General features: G+C 39.9%; 2 protein-coding genes across 7 annotated transcripts in view; one reads left to right on the forward strand and one right to left on the reverse strand.

The window, feature by feature from the left end:
- Window positions 1-9,029, forward strand: part of ex (FERM domain containing expanded) — a 37,195-nt gene extending 28,166 nt beyond the window's left edge. Inside the window, exons 3-4 of the mRNA XM_089635499.1 lie at window positions 6,196-6,275; window positions 6,505-9,029. Of these exons, the coding sequence (XP_089491625.1) occupies window positions 6,196-6,275; window positions 6,505-8,769 (2,345 nt within the window). The 3' untranslated portion in view covers window positions 8,770-9,029. The remainder of the gene's footprint in view (window positions 1-6,195; window positions 6,276-6,504) is intronic.
- Window positions 9,026-20,447, reverse strand: LOC149420747 (amino acid transporter heavy chain SLC3A2-like). 6 transcript variants are annotated; one of them, XM_089635505.1, is made up of 4 exons: window positions 20,324-20,447; window positions 18,206-18,309; window positions 17,283-17,431; window positions 9,026-10,582 (listed from the first exon to the last, which is right to left on the reverse strand). In XM_089635505.1, the coding sequence occupies exons 2-4, from the start codon at window positions 18,282-18,284 to the stop codon at window positions 9,041-9,043; spliced, it is 1,770 nt and encodes a 589-aa protein (XP_089491631.1). In that variant the 5' UTR covers window positions 18,285-18,309; window positions 20,324-20,447; the 3' UTR covers window positions 9,026-9,040. The 6 variants fall into 6 exon arrangements, with proteins under 6 accessions (XP_089491631.1, XP_089491626.1, XP_089491627.1 ...); XM_089635500.1 differs by having other exon boundaries at window positions 17,283-17,434; XM_089635501.1 differs by having other exon boundaries at window positions 17,283-17,434; window positions 18,206-18,312; window positions 20,324-20,444.
- Window positions 20,448-23,190: the final 2,743 nt, after the last annotated feature.

Here is a 23,190-nt window from a genome sequence, read left to right on the forward strand (position 1 = left end):
GTTTAGGTATGTATGACTAGCTTCCAGGCACCAGGGTTGGTTATGTTTACATTGGACGGGTTTGGTTTGAATTGACTGAATTAACTCAACCAACGTAATGTTACCATTATTGCTGTTTAGTCTTTAGTGACACACTTCCCTAGAAGGTGGGAGTGACGTCACGCAAATACCGTATTTCGGCGGAAATCATACGTTTCGCTGTCGGGAACGGTGTGTATTGTTTGCGCAGTCAGTCCTCGTAAGTAGGGGGAACCCACTACTCATTACTACATTGAAGATTGCTTCCGGGTGACTAAAAGTTAACTAATCTTAAATTTAATTATTCGCTAATATTGTCTTCAATAATTAAATATTACAGTTTGAGGTGTTACTCATTAAGTTATTCTAGTAGATAGGTTTGCACAAAATCTCGACAAAGTAAGGTGTTTTTTTCTGCAACGTTTTAACTTAAAAAATAAACCAATTCAATTGTGCAATATCAACTCAATTTCGTAAACATTCGAAGACTATAATACTTACGTGCGACCAATGTAAGGGTGTTGGGACTGACACACTCTCGTGGCTTGGTCTATCTCAGCATATTATTCCCATTGGGAGTGTATGGCGAGCGTGGGCGAATGATATGCTGAACTAGGCCAAGCCATTAGAGAATAGCATGGTCTATCACAGGCCTTAACCCTGTGGGATAAACATTTGTAAGAAAAACTATCAAGAAATAAGCGTAATAATAATTTAACTTTTTACGGATGTGATTAGTTAGTTTTTCTATGTCCTACTCTGTTTAGTTTCTTACCTAGTTGTAGGTGGTTCCTATTCGCACGACAGAAAACAACAAGTTTTAAGTAGATATTTTAAAGAAAATCCTCAATAAGGGCAATATTTAACTAAATTCTAGGTAAGTATTACGGGCAAAAATTATGAATTATTCTCATTGTTAGCCAGGTTAGTATTTTAGTTATTTTTTGAGGCATGTTGTTGTTGAGTATTTGAGGGATACCTAACAGAAAGGGTAGTTGATTGGGTATATTTATAACATATTTATGTTTACGACATTTACACACCTTCCTCGATGAGAAGAATTTGCTCGAATTACCGAAATATTGACGGCACGTGTGTATCAAATCTTTGAACGAAGGAAATTCTGCAGCACATAATAATCTATCCAACGACAATGAAGGTAAATATTCCCCGCATTATTGCCGAAAGTTTCAAGTCGCATGAAGTAATAATTTAATTGCGCGTTTTGTCGCGAGGAAAACGTCAATGAACTCTGACGTCACTGGTATTTGGGAAACCGGCCCTGGCGACCTCCCGCCTGACCCCTCCTTCCCTAGACCCGTCCACCAGCCACCACCAGCCACCACCAGCCACCAGCAGCCACCAGCTACCACCATCAGCCATCGAGCATCGGTTCCTAGTCTAGGAGAAGCTCCGTATTTAACTAGACGAGTTGACAGAGTAGGCACATAAAGTCAAGTTTAGTTCGGTCTTCCTTCCGGAGAGCGCATTGAGACGGGAACTTGTTTACGATTTTCCCGCGCGCCGCCATGCCCGGCCGTAACACTGGTAGCCGTGTCGGTCGCGGGGGGCGGGGGGAGGGCGCGGGGGGGATTGGAATGCGGCCCTGCCCGCGCGCATTCCGACTCCCCCCGCACCCCCCGGCCCCCTCCCGCAAACACGTGACTCCGTGGCGTGCAGACGGAATTATGACCTAATCACGAAGCATAAAATGTACGAGATGACAGTCTTTTCTGTGGTGGCGTGATCTCTAAACCATAATCCATCATTAGTAATACATTCATTACTGCATTCTTTGATATCCTCTCCTTCTCTTATTTACTTTTCTCTATGCAAAACAGTGTTGCATCATTGTAATGCCATTCAATGTTGGTAAATAGAAGACGCAATGTCCTTGAAATATATTGTAGTTCAACAATTCTGTCTTTTCAACAACATCGATATACTATTGTAGGTCGGGAGATACAATGCATCTGCTGTCTCTAGTCTTTAGGCAGCTGTCTCTCTCGAACTGGCATATTATTACCATAAGTTTCGGCTGTGGAATTCGACAGTAAAAACATGCTAGGTATTTTATTTATTTATTTATATTCCATACCAATTAACTTTTATTGTTTTCGTAAATACCCAAATGATTTATTGTTGGTTCTTCTAGATTTAGCTTGATTCGACCAACAAAAATAAATAATAATCAATTCATTGTTTACGTTTTTGGAATATTTTATTAGTCATCCATGTTGTTTTGTATTCAATAAGATATAGAATAAGATCTTTTCTTGTTGTCCTGTGTAATTTTGGAAGCGAAATCCCTTGCCGGCCACCATTTTTCAAAATATATCTTCACGTCCACAGTTTATTAAATTCATCTCCCCACCACGTGTACCCCTCCGTGTGAGTAGGCAGAGACGTCAAGTCAGGCTCGCCACAAATACCTCGCTTCTCTGCTGCAGTTATTTAATTCAGGTCCAAGCAACTTATTGGTGGTGTCTACTTGAATCGACAACTTGGGCATCATTATTATTATAAACAATGATGGATGGCAAACTATGAACCCCATTAAATGTTATACATCTTAATTTCACCCTTTCGTCTTCTTTTATCCTTCTTGTGACCAACTATAAATATCTACACTCAAGTTCCACTTACTACTCACAAGCAGTTCCCTACATAGACCTATGAACGGTACCCACACATGCTTGTGTGCTTCAACAGCCAACTAACTGCAATTATTTAGTAATTTGATGTTCTATCTAATCTATTAGTTGTGCATCTCTTTCACAATGTCCCTCCCCAAAGAGCAAAGTCTAATGATGTATTTTTCTAAATGCGTAACTATAGCATTCACGTTAGGGTTCGACCCTGGGAGGAAGGGATAAGGGGAGGGGGTCAGAAAATATAATTTTCACTACTTATGATGGTGCAAATAATATAGTTATATTTTCCAAGAATGTAATCTATTATTGAAGTATTAATTATCTGTTTTTCCCTTGTATAGAAAATATAATATAAATTCATGCCTTCGAACTATAAAATTGATTGATATAGTTTGCTCAAAGTATGTGGGCAGTTTGTTGGTTAAGCCAACGATGGATTGTTTTTCTTATCTACTATTAATAGTACTATTCTCTTCTTTCGCGAAGTTTAGCACGCTTGTCGACAACCGACATCTAGCCACTAGTCCAGGGGCCAGGAATATAGCTTTCCCTCAGAAGTATTATTATCATAGGGTCTTCTAACTAACTTCATATGTTGCTATTGCTGAGTATAAATACAAATGATAAATGGCCTGCACGATGTGTAATCAGGGGGCCACTATTATTGTTAGTGTGCGCGTTGCATACTAAACCATGAAATGTCATGGTAATAGTGTGGATGAGACATTGCATCTGAATGTCGCTGCGTTGGTACTTATAATGAATAGCCGCTTTGGATGTGGGTTGGTAATTATTCAGAAAATCGTCTAGATTGTAGATTGAAGAGGAGTTCCTTGTATCTTTGTACCGGCTACTGGTATTGTGATAAGGAGTGGATGGTGTGGTGTGGTGTGGTGTGGTTTGGTGTGGTGATGGTCCCTAGACATTTGCTTGCGCGGGGAATGCGCTGCGGCCGGTTTAGCCCCGGGCGGGCCCGCCTCCGAATAATATAACTAAAGTATGTGGTTTGATTCACCTCACTCGTTTTTTATACCGTGTATCTCGCGCAGGAATCCTGCTTCCCCCGTCCCTCCCCTCCGCAGTGCTACCTCAGAGCTCAGCCTGCCTTCTCTACCGCGCCATCTTCATTCTATATCTACCTAGCTTTGTATTACAAACACTTCCTAGCAGACTATTTCTAAATTGAACAAATCATTGTGAAGCAATTATCTTCGTTGTCTTCCTAGAGATAAGGAATCGTATTAAATTAAAAATACTAATTTCGGTTGTGCCCGTGTCTGTGACTCCGGTTCAACGAACTCTAGAACTTGCTTTTAATTTTTGCTTCGTTTTCAAAATTGGAACTGAATTGTCGTGAATTCAGACTATCCTCATTGATGTACTGATGACTGGTCGGTGGCTGAGTTGACTCCACTTTGACTGAGTTGACTTACACTCGAGTGGAATGACTTCGCCGAGAATCAAGGCACAGAAACTACGTGATTCTCGGGTCTGTGGTAGTAAATTTATAATAATAATATAAGTTACTTGGGATAGTCCAAGAGTTCACCAATCTTATTAGTAACCTCACTGCACTAGTAATAATGGTGTTTCGCTAGGACATCTTCAACAAATCATTTATTAAATTGGCGCTACCTCATACCTGCCGCCATCCTGCCGCCGCCGGGAACCTTCCGCGGGCGCACACTTTGCACCTGGAGAACATCTATTATACAAACCAATCGCTCGCTATACGACTGAAGGCGAGTATGTTAATCAGAAGATGATTAGAGCCAAACTGCTGTATGGAAGGGAGGAAACATTCCAAATTCCGATCAAAATCATTTTTTTAGATAAATGTAGGCTTATAGGCACAATGACTTCGGTTTCTTGGTATGGACACCGTTTGCACGGTGATCAGAAATATTCATTTCCCATTCGATGTAGATAGATAAATGGGTTCCATGCTAATTCAACACAGTGACTATTCAACACACCTTTAAAAAATGATATAAAGTCATTAAAAACGATAATTTTTTTATTTTTTTAACCTAACCTAACCTAACCTACATAACCCAGTTAATAAAGTTTTTGTTTCATCACTTTCCATGACTTTGTATAACTTTTTAAAGATGTGATGAATTATCATTTTGATGATTTATCCGGTCACCAGATAAATGATATAATAACCTATTAGGTACTAATTCCTAATATCTCTTCTCTTATACTTTATTTCTGATGGTGGCACATTTACAATTGATTTATTCTACGATAATCTATGTTCAATTTATAAATCGTAAACTGAACATTGATTATTAGATTATTCTAAATTCTATAGAATAAAAGATGAGGTCGATTTAACTTGGGGTTTCTATTTAATAGATTGATTCGATGAAATCAGGTGGTATCCCTGATTCAGGTGATGGTTACAATAAACTCTAAATATATAAAACAATCATTATTGACTAATTTCTAGTGCACAGTACTTTGTGAGTGGTTAACTAATGGGCGATTTACAAGTTTAATAACATTTTTTTAAAATAAATATAAATATGCGGGGGCAGGTTACAAATAACCTGATTAACCATTTCAACACCACGAGTCCTCAAATCCATACAGGGTATGTAATAAAATAAGGATTTAGGGAAATAATTTTTATTTTTCATAAATTATTTTTTATATATTCACAAATCATTTCGACGAAAAGTAATAAATAATTAAATTAGGTATATGTAGGTAACAGTGAAATAAACATTCTTTAATAATTTTATATGGTGAGATCTACATCATAACAACTTTCGTAGAAGCACGCAATTCTATCCGATGATGGCTTATAAAAAAAAATTATCAAATATATTTAATAAGATGTAAAAAGTGAATCAACCCGCAAAGCACAACTAAACTAAAAAAAGCTAAAACAGTGGTTAATGGGTCAAGAGTTTCTATATTGATATTGTTTACAAATACACTTAACTAGTATACATTGATTGTATGCATGTAATTGTATAAATATGCCCATAAGAGTGTTTTAAGTATGCTGTGTGTGTGTGCCTACAAGTGTGTGTACGCTTGTGAATATGTCTATGTATCGTTTGTCTTTGTATTGTATTCCCTTAAAATGTTATTCTTCTGTATCTGCTTGATTGTGGCTTCTTGTTATGTGTGCTTTTGTTAAATAATTAATATTGTGAACATGACCTGCTGACAAACTGCTTTGGCGGTATAGCGGGTGTTTATATTGAAGAATAAAAATAATAAAAATTACAATGTCATCATTAATGAATTAAATACTACGCTAGGTTAACTAATTTCTGAGTTTCCACTGTAGAAGATACCTACTAAACTATTATTTTAATACATTATGTAGCAGTCACCATACATTGAATATCAGTTTTAAATAATTAGTTTAGGATATTGCAAAGAGTTGCATTTTTATTGGTTTTCATTTAATTGAAAATATTTACATATTATTCTATTTTAAATACAGCTGAAATGTTTTGTAATTCCATATTTAGTTAACATTGATTTTTTTAAATTGTTTCAGGTGGAGATTACCTGTTCCCCGAACTAGAGAGCAAACTGTCCAAATATGCCCCCAAGAGCTGGCGTTCATCTCACACACACGTAAGTACTTACTTGTCATCAACTGTTTGTTACTGTTGATCTGCCTACCTCTGCGCAGACTGGCATTATACAATCAACTATTTGTCACCTATTCTGTTTTCTTAAAGGATGAACGCTCTATACTATCATTATGCATTATGGGTAAAATAAAGGGTTTTATAATCAAATGGAATCACAAAGTATGACTACTTGTCTACATAATCTAATCAATGTTTCTCTTCTCTTTCAGGGCCTCGATGGTAATGGGCGACCCTTGTTGGAGCTGCACATGCGTGTGCAGTTCCACGTGGAGGCTGCAGAGGCCGGGGCGCTGGGTGTGGGGGCTAGGGGACTGTACGCCCGCCACCTGCGGCAGGAGGCTGCGCAGCGCTCAGCGGGGCTCACGGCCGCCGCCCGAGCCCGCCTGGCGCAGGCCGAGCACGACAGAGACTACCTGCGCGAAGCATGTGCCGTAGATGAACTCAATGCGCACTGCTACCGACTGCGCGCTCACAAGCGGGAGCCCGAACCCGGCTCAGTACGCCTCTACGTCCGGGCTGCAGGGCTCACTGTGGCTCCCGAATCCCGCCCCCCCGCCTCCTTCCCTTGGCCGTGCATTGGTAAGCTGAGCTTCGACCGCAAGAAGTTCGAGATCCGCGCTGGAGAGAGTCGCATCACCCTTTACTCTTCGGAGGACGAGAAGAGCAAGCTGCTCCTCACTCTGTGCAGGGAAACACACCGCTTCTCCATGAAGGCCGCGGTGGAGTGTCCTGACCCTTGGAGGGGCACCCTCCCACGCGATGGAGATAAGAATGAGCAGAGAATCTCCGTCATCTCCAGTGCCAGCTCCAATACTACCTCCGGTATCGTCAGCGACCGCGTGCATTCGGAAGATGAGCCAGAGATCATGATAGATGCTCCACCGACGCTGACCGAGGATCCACCAGAAGCGCTCATCACTCCGGACGTTAGTGAAACGAGCGGAGTTTACACCATGGCTTCTTCGGCCGCCGTGTTGCGAAGTGAGGACGGCAGCGCGCACTACGGCCAGACCGGACAGCCCACCCGCGCTTCCGTTGCCTCTGACTGTGCTAGTTTTTACAATGATGGCAGCTATGTGTCCGGGGACAGTGTGGATGGTGTCCCCCCCTTCAGGGATCGGGCTGACTCGGGAGCGAGCGGTACAGGATCCTTCCGCGGGGACGGCAGTGATCCTACAGACCGACAGCACGGACCACTCAGTGCTGAGGAGCTCAGCGATCTCATCGTGGGGCGGGCAGACTATCCGCCACCCCCGCCCGCTCCGGCGGACTCCGAGAGTGACTACATGACGCTCCTGCGACCCACCGGCCCCAGCTACCTCGCAGGACACGAGGACACGGCGCCCTCCGAGGACGGTTACCCCGACTCGGACCGTCCTTACTCCCCTCCACCCCCAGTGCCACCCAAGAGATTTGACAGTGCCAAAGGGCATCTGCTTTCCTTACCAAACATTGTCGACGCGGTTGATGCCGTCGATGGTAGTTTTCTCCATAGTTTATCGACGAGAGTTCGCCCCCCTCCCCCGTATGAAGCGGATCATCGTCTACCCCAAGAACCAGTGCCATTCGCCGATCAGGAAATATCGACGAGCTTGCGGGAGTTGCGTCTCGGAATTCCTATCCGCGAGCCCCCACCCTACCCGGGCCGAGCCTGTCCCGCCAGGTTTCCCGCCTCGAGCCTTCTACGTACACACTCCACCATAGGCCCCGAGGGAGTCCGGGCGGCCCCTCCCCCTCCCCTCACGGTATACACCAGTCAGTTAGCACGCTCCCAGATAGAACAGTACAGGAGACAACTTTACAGTGACGTGGACTATGTGGTATACCCTCTGCAAGATCCGGCCATCAGCCACCAAGACTACCTGGATAGCAAGCTGGCTGCAGCGTGTCCTCGCGGTGCTATGTGTCGCGGGAGCTCTACGCAGGCTCTGTCAGACACCTATGTACGCCTACCACCCTGCGTTACACCCCCGCGGCGGGAGCCCCCACCACCACCCTTTGGGAGGACCATGTCCGATGACAATATCCTGAATAGTCTGGGTTCAGCACCGCGGTCCCGTCGCCTGCCTCCCCCTCCCCCTCCTTATCCCCGCCGTCCCCCACCCAGAGAACCTCCGGCAATTCGTGTGCCCGAGCCCCGACCAAAGGACCCGCCACGGTTGACTCCCGACCCTCCGGGCCCTATCGATATAAAGACCCTGAGGGAAAAGAGCAAGAACCTAGACCTGCCCCTCATAGCCGCGCTGTGCAATGACAAGTCCCTGCTGAAGCAGACCAAGGCCTTTGTGATGCCGCGACACGGCACGGCGGGAGTGGGGGTTGGGCGGGCGGCGGGGCTGGGCACCGGGAAGGAGCGGCGCGGCTGTCACCGTCACCCTGGAGACGCACTGCCTGCCTTGCCGTTGCCCTCGCCGCGCGCCACGGCCAACACCTACGTGCCCGATCCCCACCCAAGGCCCCCTGCGGTAGCCTGAACTAGTGTATCATATGTGAGATTCCTATTTGTAAGTAAATCGAAGAATAATATTAAACTAAAATAGGTCGTCGTATATTTGCTCAATTTCAATATCACGAACGTTCCAATTGTAAATTTGACTGTGACAAACGTAGAAGTTATTTAGTATTTTATGTTATTTATACGAAGTACGATGGGCCGGCAGTGCCAGGCCGGAGCGCAGATGTATTCTTGTATACCATTTAAAAGTATTAATATAAATAATAATGCTCGAACAAAGAAAAGTTGTTTTATTTCTCCAGTTTGACGACCATAGCCTCCGCAGGCCTCAGGGAAAGTTCCTTGAAGACCAGCTGTTGTCCCTGCAGTGCAGAGTCAGTGGCTACGAGCGGCACACCACCGTAGTACCAGCTAGACAGGTCCCGCCGCACTCCCTTGTCCTCGAGGTTCACCAATATCAGGAAAGTGTTTCTGCGAGGATACCAGCGCTCCACTACCAGAATACTCCCAGATCGCCTCAGCTGAGCATTGGGCAAACCCGCCCCATCTTTCCAAACAGCATTAAGGTACACTGGAGGTGCTTGAGGGCGCAGGGCGACAAGATCTCGCAGAGCAACAGCAGCTCCTCCACCGCCCCCTCCGAGGGCCCAGGGCAGCACCCCTCTCGAGGAAAACTGACGGCTCCCCTCAGGCCAAGCCATGGGAACTAGGTTATGAATGTGCTTGGATTCATGATAGTCCTCCTCTGGCTCTGAGATCTCTCGCAGTCCGACTTCATCCCCGTAGAAGATGTTGGGTGTGCCGGGTAGCATTACGTTCAGGAGCAGGACAGCGATGGTCTGATTGGGGGTGAGGGAAGACGAAAGTCTGCGGGAATCCACGTTGCCCACACTCCAGTGGGCCCATGGAGCCCCCGGCTTGGACCAGAGGGCTCCCTTCAGGACGCCTTCCACTTGACTCTTGACGTGTGCTGTACCATTTGTTACATCTAAAAACACGTCAACTAAATCAGCCTTGTTCATTAACGTATTGTACGCTATACCTTGCGCCTTTTGAAGGGCTTCGTAACTGACAATGATTACCTTTTCCTGACCGATGATTTTTTTCCACAACTTTATGTGATCTGCAAAATTTGGATCATCCACCAAATGTTCAGCTCCCTTCAGATAGAAACCATCCACCCCATTGGAGGACCAGTACCTGATGGCTGTGGCTATGTGGTCATCTTTTACCACTCGGACAACACTCTTAGTTGTATTTCTGAGTCTTGTTTCCTGGACTATTTCCGTTGAGTTTGTAATATCCTCTACTGATTCGATATCGTCCAAGCGGGTTACATATGGATAAATAGGAAGATCCAGAATTAGTGAAATATTCCTATTGTGCAAAGAATTTATAAGGTAAGACATATCTTGCATATTTCCAAGAGGGGTAGCAATATTAAGCAGAGACGTGACGTCTTTGTAGCGATCTGGGAAATGTTCCGCTTGGAAGATAGAGTTAAGTCGGACAGCCCTGACATTGAGACTGGTGAGGTACTCCACTCGGGAGGCGAGTCCTCGCAGGTCTCCCACTCCGTCCCCGTTGGAGTCCTGGAAGCTGGCGGGGAAGATCTCGTAGAAGACGCCCCCCTGGTACCAGGGCAGCTGGGGGTCGCAGGTGCGAGGCAGCATGGCCACCAGCGCCACTACGGTGGCCAGACAGGCCAGCAGCCCCGACAGGACACCCCAGAACAGGGCCCCCCGGATCATGGTCCAGTTCCAGGACACGAAGTTGGGCAGCTTCCCTCCCGACACGTTTCCTGCCAGCACTTCCGCCTTGCTCATTTCCTCCTGTAAATTAAATATAGAATTTTAGTCCCGCAATGATCAAGATTTTTTTCTTTTTAGCTCTTATAATTTTGTGCCTTTCGTATATTTAAATAACGAATTTTTATTTACAAATGAATTTCATAAGCCGTTTTTACCAAATACTAATGAAATACTAACAACGGCCTCCACGGTAGAGGGTAAGGCTCTCGACAAGCAATCTTGAGGTCACAGGTTTAAATCCTAGCGAACACATGTAAATTTTATTTGATTAATTTGCGGCACACTCCAGAGTGGAAGATACTCTCAGTATCACCCCACCAAGTGTAAGACCACCGTTCAGAATTGAAACGTTGCTTGAAATGGCTTTAGCCATGTTTGGTGACCAGATCTGAATAGCCAGTTACTTGCCCTCCCCACTTCCTTCAGCCTCACTACCAGAGGCGGCTCTAGGGGGTCCAGAAGTGCTACTAATACATATTTCTATTTCGTAGTGAATATTATAAAAACGCCAATGTATGTAATTAATTTGCCGGTACCCACCTATTCTGACAGTAGTATAATATTGTTAAAGTTTAACCCTTCAGTAATTTCATCACATTCATTCAGTTTGCAATGTTTTCTGTGTATTTCAAATGCGCTATTTACATCTTGTTTTTTAATTTTCCGTAAAATCAAATACGGTTTTAGAAACTAGATAAAATTGTCTTTCCGCTGTATGCATTTGAAATAGACATTACTATTTCTAAATAATAAAATTTTAATACGTTAATTTTAAATGTTGTCTTTTCTCTTAACTCTTTGCACGCGGCCGTATCAACTGTTGTTACGGCAAAAAGTCTATACTCACACGCGGCTGTATCAACAGTTGATACGGCAACTTTGACGGCCGATATTCCCGCTCTCTTTCGTCATAAATGTATTTCTTGCTCACTTGGACATTTGTAGAACTATCACGATGCTGACATCTACAAGAATTTCTCAAAAATAAAATTGTATTTCATAAAAAAAGATCGATAACCAAGTGTGCCTCTTCGCGCCTTTTAGTCCTTTAGTTTACATTTTTGTCAATGGATGGCGTTAGTACTAGTTTGTCATTCACAACTTTTCATAACTAAGAATGATAAGTGATCATGGTGTCCCACTTGTGTCTATAAACACAGTGGCCTAAGTACACACACACCGAGAGTGGTTTATTTATGACGCCGAGTGAATGGCGGGACCACATTCAAAAGATACGGTACGTCTTTGTGTGAAATTTTATGTTTTGGTTTTTATAAACATCTAAGAGTGTTGACACACGAGGATTTGTTTTCATATTGTGGAGAATAATCTGTTCTGTCTATATAGTCCAATAAATCATGCCAGAATGCTATAATTTGACATTTAATTGCAGGCATATGTATTTGAAAATATGTACCGCGTACGGGTATAGATAAAACGGAGCAAATTAACGCGTTCAAAAGGTTAAAGGTTTACTTAATTTTTTACTCCAATCATAGAAACTCGATATTTCGTAAACACACTCATTTTGTTTGGGGAATTTGTAAGAAAACTTTACCTTCACTTTTATCTCGTTCATATAATAAAAAATAATTTTTAAGTCAAACCAATTGTTACGATAGCGGTGCGAAATATGAATTATTGATTTTGGATATTTTTTGGATATTATTAATGGATTTTGTCCATTGTTTATAAGCAGACTTAAAAAGTAAACAATGAAAGCAAGCAAAGCACCCTTTTCAGGGTGAAACGCCTAAAACCAAAAAAAAAAAAAAAGTACCTATACATTCATTTTATTGCACCTGCAAATCCACTGACAAATATTATAACTTTCGTTTTAAAATATAGTAATACATATAACCTCTTTATTTATTTGAATATGTTTGTCATGATTCAATGAAATGTTTGCGATTACTTTCAATACGATATCCACAGAATTTGACATTTCAAATTATTCCATGCAAAATTCGTCAACAACGATAAACATTATTTTGCAAACTAATAGCCAAGATGGCTATCGTTTATCACGCAAAAAAACTGACATTTTTTCACATCTCTCTCTAATACCATAATATTCTTAGGTCGTAGATTTATTTATTGAACGCCCGGGCTTTTACAGACATAATACAGTTAAAATAACGCAGAATTTTAAGTACATAAAATAAATATCATTTGATCATTAGATACAATAAATCGATCAACTATATTTTGCACATCTAGAGTCTTAACTTTGTTTGGTTTACAATGGTTTACATTACACCAAATTTCTATTTGAAGTCATAAAATGTATTAAAGCGAACTTATATTGGAATATTGTTGAGCTAAATATATCTACAAATTCGGAGTATATGTTTCCCAAATTTTGGATTTGTATCATAGGCGCGTAGTACTGCAAAGTTGTAGAAGAATTGCTACAATATTATGGTAGGTACTATCTTGTCTGTCCTGCCAGGAACATGGAACTAAATTAAATGTAAAGAGGCATTCAATAACGAATTAATCATTTTAAACAAACACGTTAAATTGCAAATAATTCTTCGCTCGGATAATTTTAATAAATTTAATGAATAAAGAAAGTAGCCATAATCTAGGCATTCTCTAGGAATACCTATTCTAAAATTTACGTATCTTAAGAATTTATTTTGGATTCTTTCATTTTGGTGCGTGAATGAACCTCATAATTTGGAGAACAAACAGTGGAATTATACTCGATATGACTCCTTACTAGTGACATATACAATGTCCAGATAGTGATATTGTGAAAATCATTAGATAATCTTAAAAGCCCAACATTTTCAAAGCTTTGTTGGATATGAATTCTATATGATTTTTTAAATTGAATTTCATATCAAACCATATACCCAAGTCATTGATTTGACAGAAAGTAACGATATATAGTGATATATTTGGATAGTGAAAGTGAATAGAATAATCAAAAATCATAGGATTCCTTATTCGATAAAACCTCATAATTTGACATTTGTTATTTTCTTGACACCATATAAAAAGTTTGGACAAGTTATTTGACAATATATGGTAATCATTAACATGTCTTATTGCCTTGATTAATTTAAAATCCTCTGCAAACATTAGGACATGAAAATCATCGAAAATATATAAAACATCATTAACAAATAACAAAAACAAGATCGGTCCTAAATGTGACCCTTGCGGAACGCCACTTGTAGCAATGAATTTATACGATGTTATGCCATCAATTTCAACAGCCAGTACTCTAATATGATTTAAGATTTTCACGGCCCAAAGTATTTTTGTTATTTGTTTTTTTGGGTGCTATAACTCCAAATAACACATCTGACCTGATGATGGACACTGCCATGCTGTCCGAAACGTTGGCTAAAGAAGGAGTTAGCGCAACACGGCATAACACCCCAAAAACAAAAAATAGCCAGTACTCTGTTCATTAAATAACTTTTTAACCGTTGATATAGTGATCCATCTATACTGAGTTTATGCAGTAATAAATCATGATCAACTATCTTCTTCTTTCGTATGGTGGGGGGCAAGCTATTTTAGGGCCTCAGGCGTCGCCATGTGAACCTCATCAATCCCGCCGGGAATGAATGGAGCGGGCATTCGTTGACAAGATGTTCGGGGGTCTTCACCGCACCACATTTACACATCGCCGACTCTTTAAGGCCCCATCTGTGCATCATGTGGGCACAGCGGCTATGGGAGCACCTTAACCTATTGATGGCGGACCAGGTTTTGCGAGGCAATGAGAACCCAGGCTGTCTCTCGGTGGGGTCCTGTGCGAGGTGGGCAATTCCCACGTTGGCCGTTTGCCGCTCAAGTTTCCACCTATCTTCTGGGATGAGAGGTAATCGGAGGAGCCTCTCTCCTTCCGCCCAGAAGGGCTTTCGGGACTTCAAGCGGCATGCCAGGTGGGAGACGACATCTTCGTGCAAAGGTATTGCGCTTTTTTGCAGTGCCTTCTTGTATTCCCTCAGTGTTGCGATTTCTCGCCTGATGTTTGGCGGGGTTATGTTTGCAAGTACGGGGAGCCAAGGGAGAGGATTAGATTTTAAAGTCCAACTGATGGTTCGCATTGTGGCATTAACATAAAAATTGTGGGCGCTTATAGCCCATACTGGAGCACAGTATTCAGCCGTTGAGAAAACCAGGGCAATGGATGCTGTTCTGAGCATGTTGGCGTCGCATCCCCAGCTAGTTCCAGCTAGCTTATTAACTAAGTTAAACCTTGTCCTAGTTTTTATACCCACTTTTTCCAAGTGTTGCCGGTAGTTCAAGCTCCTGTCCAAAGTAATTCCAAGATAGCGGGGGTGGGGGTCATGGTAGATATTTTTTCCATCAAACTGAACACATAGTTTGGCATTCGCTTGTGAATTGCTAAGATGGAAAGTTGTCGCAACTGTTTTCGACCCATTTGGCTTATGTCGCCAATTGAGGAAATATTCTTCCATAGCCTTTAGATCAGAAATGAGGATATCTTCTGCTGATTTAAGGGTTTTGGCTTGAGCTGTGACGGCGATGTCATCTACGTAAGCAAATTTTCTGCCTTCAGTGTGAAGGAAGTCTCGAGTGTAAATGTTAAAAAGCGATGGGGCCAGCACTGAGCCCTGGGCAAGGCCATTATTGAGGGGTATTTTTTTGCTTTTTCGCCCTCCTAGAAAAACCCTGAAGGTACGGCCGTTCAGCTTTTGTTGAAGTAAGGGCGATGTCTACATCATCAGCTGTAACGGCGACCACAGTGTTAGGGTTCACCGGCCATTTTAGCTGCGCCGCCTTCAGAGATTTTTGTACCTGGTGGTTTATGTTAGACCTTGTTGTCGTTTTTGAACAATCAACTATGTTGAATGATCAACTATGTCGAACGCTTTACTGAAATAAGTATAAATACAATCAACCCGATGTTTACTAGACATTGACTCAGATATTTTGATATTTTAACTAGTTAGTAAGTAGTAGAAATGAGTTGATTTAATCTAAAAATAATTTTTAAGAAGTTGTTTTTCAAACATATTAGGAATTTTCGATAGATGGCACAGTGGTAAGGAAACTGAATTTATATGTATAATAAAACATCCTGTTTGTAAAGATTGATTGAAAAACAAATACAAAGGATATGCTAGATTGGTGGCATAATTCATCAAAATATAGGAGGTATGCCCGCATACCCAGATTGTTATTTTTCATTGATTTTGCTAGTTCCAACATTACATTACATTACAACAATTATCATTACAACATTACATCAACATTATTAATAAAAGAATTATAGCATATTTTTGACAAGATTTTACAATCTTTTCTAATATTTTAAAATTCAATGTAATTTGATAAAGATCTCTCTTCTTTATATTTCTTATGTAAATCCTTTTTAAGAGCAATTAATTGAACTAAATCTTCAGTGAACCACCTCAGATATTTAGATTCTTTAAAATGAATGAGTTTTGATTTTTGAATGAGATGATTCCAGTTCTTCCCAAAGCATCATCAGTTGCTGCCGTTATTGTTAAAGTCTGGTCGTTGCTGGTTTTAATACCATGAATGTTCCAACTAAATGTTCCTCTTTCAGTTCTAATTTAATGGGCCTACATTTATTTGCGATTTTTTTGTTCCCAACCTGCATATTTTAATATCTTGAACATTTAAGGAATTATCAATATTTTTCAGGGCCGTAGACATCTTCTGAAATATTAATTGAGGTTAGTTCTGACGTACTCTTCAATTTCCAATAACACATCACAAACAATGAAGGATTTGTTGGTTTAGCATCTGTTGACTGGGTATACACTGCACTTTATAGGTTTGTTAATTCGCCTTCCAATAGTCCTATTCTTACAACCATCAATCCTGTAGTTTCCAAAAGATCCGTGGTTATGGGTGTTATTTTGCCCATCTGTTCCTTTGTGAACTTGTTTCCAGGATCGTTAATAATCTTAATGAGTGAGCCCAAGAGATCTTTAGCTTTAGTCATATAGTTGAGAGAGTTTTCGTTCAAATCCTTGATTTAATGTAATATAAAAGGATTTTACACTAGAGCCTATTTGCCGCAATCAGTAGTGAAAAATTCTCTATCTCTATCTCACCGCGGTCATGTCCGAAACACCCTTTAAATTAAATTTTGTATGATGCTAAGCATACGTCAGACATGATACTGTTTACCTCATTTGTCTGTATAGGAAAGAGAAGAAAAGGATATAAAATTTAAAATGACCCACGTTAGGTATATACAATAGCTTCTCATTTGGACGCTAGATGGCACTGGAACTCGCTATTACCATACCAATCTGCACAAATATTCAGGTAGTTTGTTAAATCCTTTATTTATAGTAATACTATTGCAGCATAATTTTGGGGGTTATTGACAAAAATGACCCTCATAGAAGAACTGCCACTGCTCAATACGTACCGCACGCAATTGGGGATGTAATAGTCTTACAGGCTTCAGACGGATGGTAGCAGTTGGGACATTTGTCCACCTCTTACCTACATCCACCGCTAGGCCAGAAGGCTCATAAAGAATGGGGGAGAGTAATTTCGCCAGAATATAGTTTTAGAGTATGTGATGTAAAAATAAGTCAGTTATCGCACAAAACTCTGGTTTGGGGGAAGTGTGTTATGATTTTCAATATGCCAGAATAAAATGCTTAAATTCTGTTTGAACTGCCTTGAAACAATAGTATTAATAGTCACAATTGTTAACAGATTCACACAAAACAACAGTTACTGTTACCTGATCGAGTATTAGAGGCGAGGAGTTCCCGAGGGAGCGGTAGTCCAGCATGGTAATGTTGTTGATGAGCTGCGCCGATACCTGGTCCATGGGACCGAGGGCCACCCCGGATCCTGCAGAGCTGGAATCTCCAGAGAGTTCTCCCGTTCCTTCTACAGACAAATGAGATTCTTTACATAAATCCTGGACATTCTGCAAATCGACGCAATACATATTGGAATGCTCCAGAGTAAACTAGTTTTACCAATGAAAATAAAATAATAATTTTCCTTATTATTTACTGAATGTTTCTATTTATTTTTTTCAATTATATGAGTCAGAATAACAGAAGAGTGTACATGAATGCGAAAGAAGCGAGGAGTGTGTGCTGAGATAGAGTTCTGTGAGAGCGCGGGCGAGCGTAGTATTTTCTTTTGTCATACGCTCTGAGCTTACGGCTCCCGTTTAATTGAGTTGACTGGTAAGCTGATACCGTGGCTCCCGCTCTTAATAAAATGATTTGTGACCCATCACTACTTTCAATCCCTATTTCCAATCTTATTTTTTTTACAAACAAGACACAAATTATCTTGCCATGTCACGGGAATATCATGTTAAAATGCCTTATGTATGTATGAATGTTGTAATTATAATATATTTTTTAAATATAAATTACTGCTGCCATCTGTTGGATGGTTTAAAAAGTTAGCGGATGGTATTGAAAATTTTCTACTCATTTCAGAATATCCAAGTGATTTAATTTGGTAGAAATCTTTGATTACAAAATTATGTCTTTTGAACAACAAATCAGGTTTTTGTCAAAAGCAAAAAATAAAATTAATACACAATTTGTTTCAGGCATTCTTTTAAAAACGCCCCGGAAATTTAGATTTGCAGTGCATACATTTTGGAATAAAGTACTATTATTATTGCATTTAGCTTACCAGTGGGAGGTAGGGTGGGTGATGGTGGTCGAGGGGACGGGGGGCCCTCAGCAAGGAGAGCTTCCTGCTGCTCCATCATGTGTAGAACTTCACTTCACGGGTCTCTGCTGAGAAATAACAATGTAATTAATAATTACAAGAGATAACTAACTAACCCATCACGCCATTTCACCGCAGAGGTCGGCGGACTAAAACACCACAAAACACCATATTGGCTACATTCCCATCATACACTGTCACTCACAAGTTATTTTGTCTCCTGACATGACCATACTCAAGTATTTGATACACTAAACTTGATGGTGGGGCAGTTTTTTTACTATATTACTGGCACGTCATATATTCTTCTAACAGTCCTTTCTCCATCCATCTGTTAATAAGTTCACTATTAGATATATTAATAATTTGTAAAAGAACAGTCGTCAACTGTCAATGTCGTCAAATTGCCAGCGGTGCATTTCACCTGTACCTGGTGTCTAATGTTACATTTGTAAAATAAATACCCCTGCTAAGTCACCAAACGTAGCAAACTACTAGGGGTGACCTATTATGGCAGGGGTGTTGATTATCCAATAAATGGTTCCCGGGGTGGCAATTCGCAATTCATCGCTAAAATTCACAGCGCACATATTATAGAGCTAACAATATAAATTAGTATTCCTAAACGAATTCCTCCCAGACAAAAATAAAGTGGTGCAAATTTCGGCGCTTCCACGCATGCGTCAATAGTGCAAGGGATGAGTTATATATCTGCACTGCTCCAACATTTGATTTGTCTTTATGGGCGTAATATGTCTCGCTCGTGTCACCGCCCGATGCTGTCCCTGTGTAGTAAGGAAAAATAAAGTTTTGTAGGCAACGAAATATGCACAATTTGTTTGTGCTTGCGTGGGAATCTTTTACAAGAAGGTAGCTCAAATAACGACATAGGGCGAATTACATCTGGAGCATAACTTCTTGTATCGAGGACTGGGGCACATAAGTTATGTGAAGACCGAATACCAGCAGTGCAATGCGTATAACAAGGACTGGGACTGGGACTTGGGACTGAAATATAAGTAGAATAATTGTTTAAAATAAATAATAATTAGATGGCTAAAGAGTCGTTAAATATAAATAAAAGATAAGAATCCAACAGTTTTCATGAATAATCACATTAAAAATATTATGTAAATACCTACTGAAAAATGTTTACAATGTCTAAATAAAAATATTATCGTATCACAGATATAATAGAATCAGTTCCTAGTATGAAACTTTTTATGCTGTTGTATGAGCTGTTTCGCCTTCTGAATGTATTGTCACGTTGAAATGGAAAGTCGCAGATGTAATATAATATAAAAATGATTATTTCGATTTTTCACATTTTTACGATTGAAAATACACTCAAAATAACAAAAAATTTGAATTGATTCAACGATTTTAATAATAATAATATTTTTATGGGATTCTCCAAAATAAACACGGAAATAAAGTAGTGTGTGAATACAGAAAAAAATACACCGTAATTATTTTTACAATGTACTTTATTTTAGGCACCTGTCTGATCAAAGTTCAACCAAATAACCTCTAATTATTAGTCAATTGTGATTAGAAAATCAGCACATTATTCGTACCTACCGTAAAATGTAATTATGATTTATCCTGATCCACCTAAATATTAAAAACGTTGTATCCTTGAACACAAATAACACGATATCTAACCACCTAGCACATGAAGAGTAAAATCAGATAAGGAGTCACGTGTTTTCTGCATTTATGTCATTTTTTACTTTAGTAAATATGAATCAGATTAGTGTCTTTGGAGACATAAGTTTCAAGCGAATTAGAAATGATGTGTATATAATAATATGGATATGAAAATCCACCTCGTACCGAGGAAGACGTAATATTTATTTAACAAGCGAAGGTTTATTTTCATAACCCCTTAAGAACTAACTGCTGCATGTAATTTGTGTGATAATATTATGTTTATTTGAAATACAATTATTATTAGTTGATTATTTTCCCAACAACACACAGATAGTAATTTCATGTTATCACCACTGATAAATAATAATAACGGAATCGTTCACCAATCGCGGACCGAGAGCTTATCTTGCGAAAAACAAAACTTACGATAAATTAATCAGAATCACACTCTGGAGGCGATTGAAGCAAAGGAACAAGTCATTCGAAAAGCTCCAACGTCCGCTGACCGCAGCTCCAGCAGCTTTTCCACAAATTTTCAATTATAATTATTTTTCTATTTTTGTCACCCTGCTAAGCGCGTACGCGACCTAGTATAGAACGGCTGATTCAGAAAAACAGTATCATAAAAAGTATGGTATCATTCAGAGTAAAGAGATTCAAAACCATTGCGTGACTTTGACCTTTTTACTTCGTCTTTTCCATCGCCTTTTACTGCTCGAAATCCCGCCATGCGCAGACCATCCGTTGAGCGGTGGTACCAACCGCATGATATAACTTTCGTGGAACGTCAAACAACGAATGTCAAATGAATGATATTTGTTTAATTAATTATTAATTGAGTGTGGCCTTCGAAGCCGTAGTCCAATATTATTATCGCGGCAGCTTCATTAGCACTTTTATCTTCACGCTGTAAATAAAATAATATAAGATTGAATAATAAAAGATTTGTTATTCAAATTTACACGCCTACACGGCGCTCTCACGTATCCTGCAGGGGTTGAAATATTACAAGGAAAGTACAAGACATGCATTACATGTGTACAGGAGTACGTGTGGTTTATTTATGCGTGTGGGTACATGGTAAATTTCTAGATAGATTTCTAGACATTGAAATCTTTGCTGTCAGCAATGGATGTTCTTCGCGTTTCTGTCATTTTGACGTCTTGAAATCTTATCGAAATCTCGAACTCAAAGTCTTCTTATTTTGGCGTGTAATTTAATTTTAGTAAATATATCAAATTCTTGCCGTATATTATAAGTTTATTACAAAAATATACCCAGCAACTTTGAAAGTTTTTTTTAACGTTTTTTTGTCTTTCTCCATTTTTTTCGCATTTCGAAACTAGTATGACTACGCGCAGACCAGTGAAAAATTACAAGATTTTCAATTTTGAATATGGCAATTAAAATATATTCTTTTAAAAAATTATAGTTAAATACTTTTATTTATTTTTGCTTTCAACCATTAAGGGTGATTTTGGCCATACAAAATTAAGTTTTTTTCTTAAAATTGGTTACATTTATTTAAAAGAAAACTACGAAATGGACAAACTTACATAAATAAAATACAGCAAATGAGCATACAGATGATTATAAAACATAAACATAATATATGCAGTACAGAGCTGGTAATAAATGGAAACATGTGTAGGTACAATAATAGTGGGCGTTTTTCGTTGTTTAAAAGTAAAAATTTTCCAAAATTAGTAGTTTTTTAAAACATTACTAAGTTCGGTATTTCATTGCTTTTCTGAGTTGTTCGAACAAAGATTCATATTTTGTAAATGGCACTTAAATTCAAAGCAAATCCGAGTTGTAGAGACAATAGAACCACAGTTACGCAGTAGGTACCTATAGTTTCAGTCGCAAATTGGAATGCTCTTTAATCGTGCCTGCCTTTCATACTGCCTGGAAACATTCATGAAGTAATATGCAGGTACCTACTAAACATGGTTATTGAACCACAGTTACGCAGTAGGTACCTACAGTTTCAGTCGCCAATTGGAATGCTCTTTAATCGTGCCTGCCTTTAATACTGCCTGGAAACATTCATGAAGTAATATGCAGGTACCTACTAAACATGGTTATTGAACCACAGTTACGCAGTAGGTACCTACAGTTTCAGTCGCCAATTGGAATGCTCTTTAATCGTGCCTGCCTTTCATACTGCCTGGAAACATTCATGAAGTAATATGCAGGTACCTACTAAACATGGTTATTGAACCACAGTTACGCAGTAGGTACCTACAGTTTCAGTCGCCAATTGGAATGCTCTTTAATCGTGCCTGCCTTTAATACTGCCTGGAAACATTCATGAAGTAATATGCAGGTACCTACTAAACATGGTTATTGAACCACAGTTACGCAGTAGGTACCTACAGTTTCAGTCGCCAATTGGAATGCTCTTTAATCGTGCCTGCCTTTCATACTGCCTGGAAACATTCATGAAGTAATATGCAGGTACCTACTAAACATGGTTATTGAACCACAGTTACGCAGTAGGTACCTACAGTTTCAGTCGCCAATTGGAATGCTCTTTAATCGTGCCTGCCTTTCATACTGCCTGGAAACATTCATGAAGTAATTTGCAGGTACCTACTAAACATGGTTATTGAACCACAGTTACGCAGTAGGTACCTATAGTTTCAGTCGCCAATTGGAATGCTCTTTAATCGTGCCTGCCTTTCATAATAATAATAATAATAATAATAACTGGATAATTTGTAGAGCGCCGTTTTTGTGAAAAATTCATACTGCCTGGAAACATACATGAAGTAATATGCAGGTACCTACTGAAAAGGTGAAATTTAATGGAATTTCGAAATTCTTCCGAGGTATCTAAAATGTGCTATATGGGTCATTCCGCCGTTTCGTTCAAATCGCATGTTTTAATCGTGCCTGCCTTTCATAATAATAATAATAATAATAATAATTGGATAATTTGTAGAGCGCCGTTTTTGTGAAAAATTCATACTGCCTGGAAACATACATGAAGTAATATGCAGGTACCTACTGAAAAGGTGAAATTTAATGGAATTTCGAAATTCTTCCGAGGTATCTAAAATGTGCTATATGGGTCATTCCGCCGTTTCGTTCAAATCGCATGTTTTAATCGTGCCTGCCTTTCATAATAATAATAATAATAATAATAATTGGATAATTTTTAGAGCGCCGTTTTTGTGAAAAATTCATACTGCCTGGAAACATACATGAAGTAATATGCAGGTACCTACTGAAAAGGTGAAATTTAATGGAATTTCAAAATTCTTCCGAGGTATCTAAAATGTGCTATA

The sequence above is a fragment of the Hesperophylax consimilis genome, chromosome 9 (assembly GCF_061612785.1).
Source record: "Hesperophylax consimilis isolate HC1 chromosome 9, BYU_Hcon_1.0, whole genome shotgun sequence".
NCBI lineage: Eukaryota > Metazoa > Arthropoda > Insecta > Trichoptera > Limnephilidae > Hesperophylax > Hesperophylax consimilis.

Excerpts from the sequence above, each read along its gene's own strand:
- LOC149420747 (XM_089635500.1), bottom strand. The coding sequence starts at position 18,284 with ATGATGGAGCAGCAGGAAGCTCTCCTTGCTGAGGGCCCCCCGTCCCCT. Across the intron at positions 17,435-18,205 it reads ACCCACCCTACCTCCCACTG|AAGGAACGGGAGAACTCTCT; the intron begins GTAAGCTAAATG and ends ATTTGTCTGTAG. Across the intron at positions 10,583-17,282 it reads CGCCTCTAATACTCGATCAG|GAGGAAATGAGCAAGGCGGA; the intron begins GTAACAGTAACT and ends TTTAATTTACAG.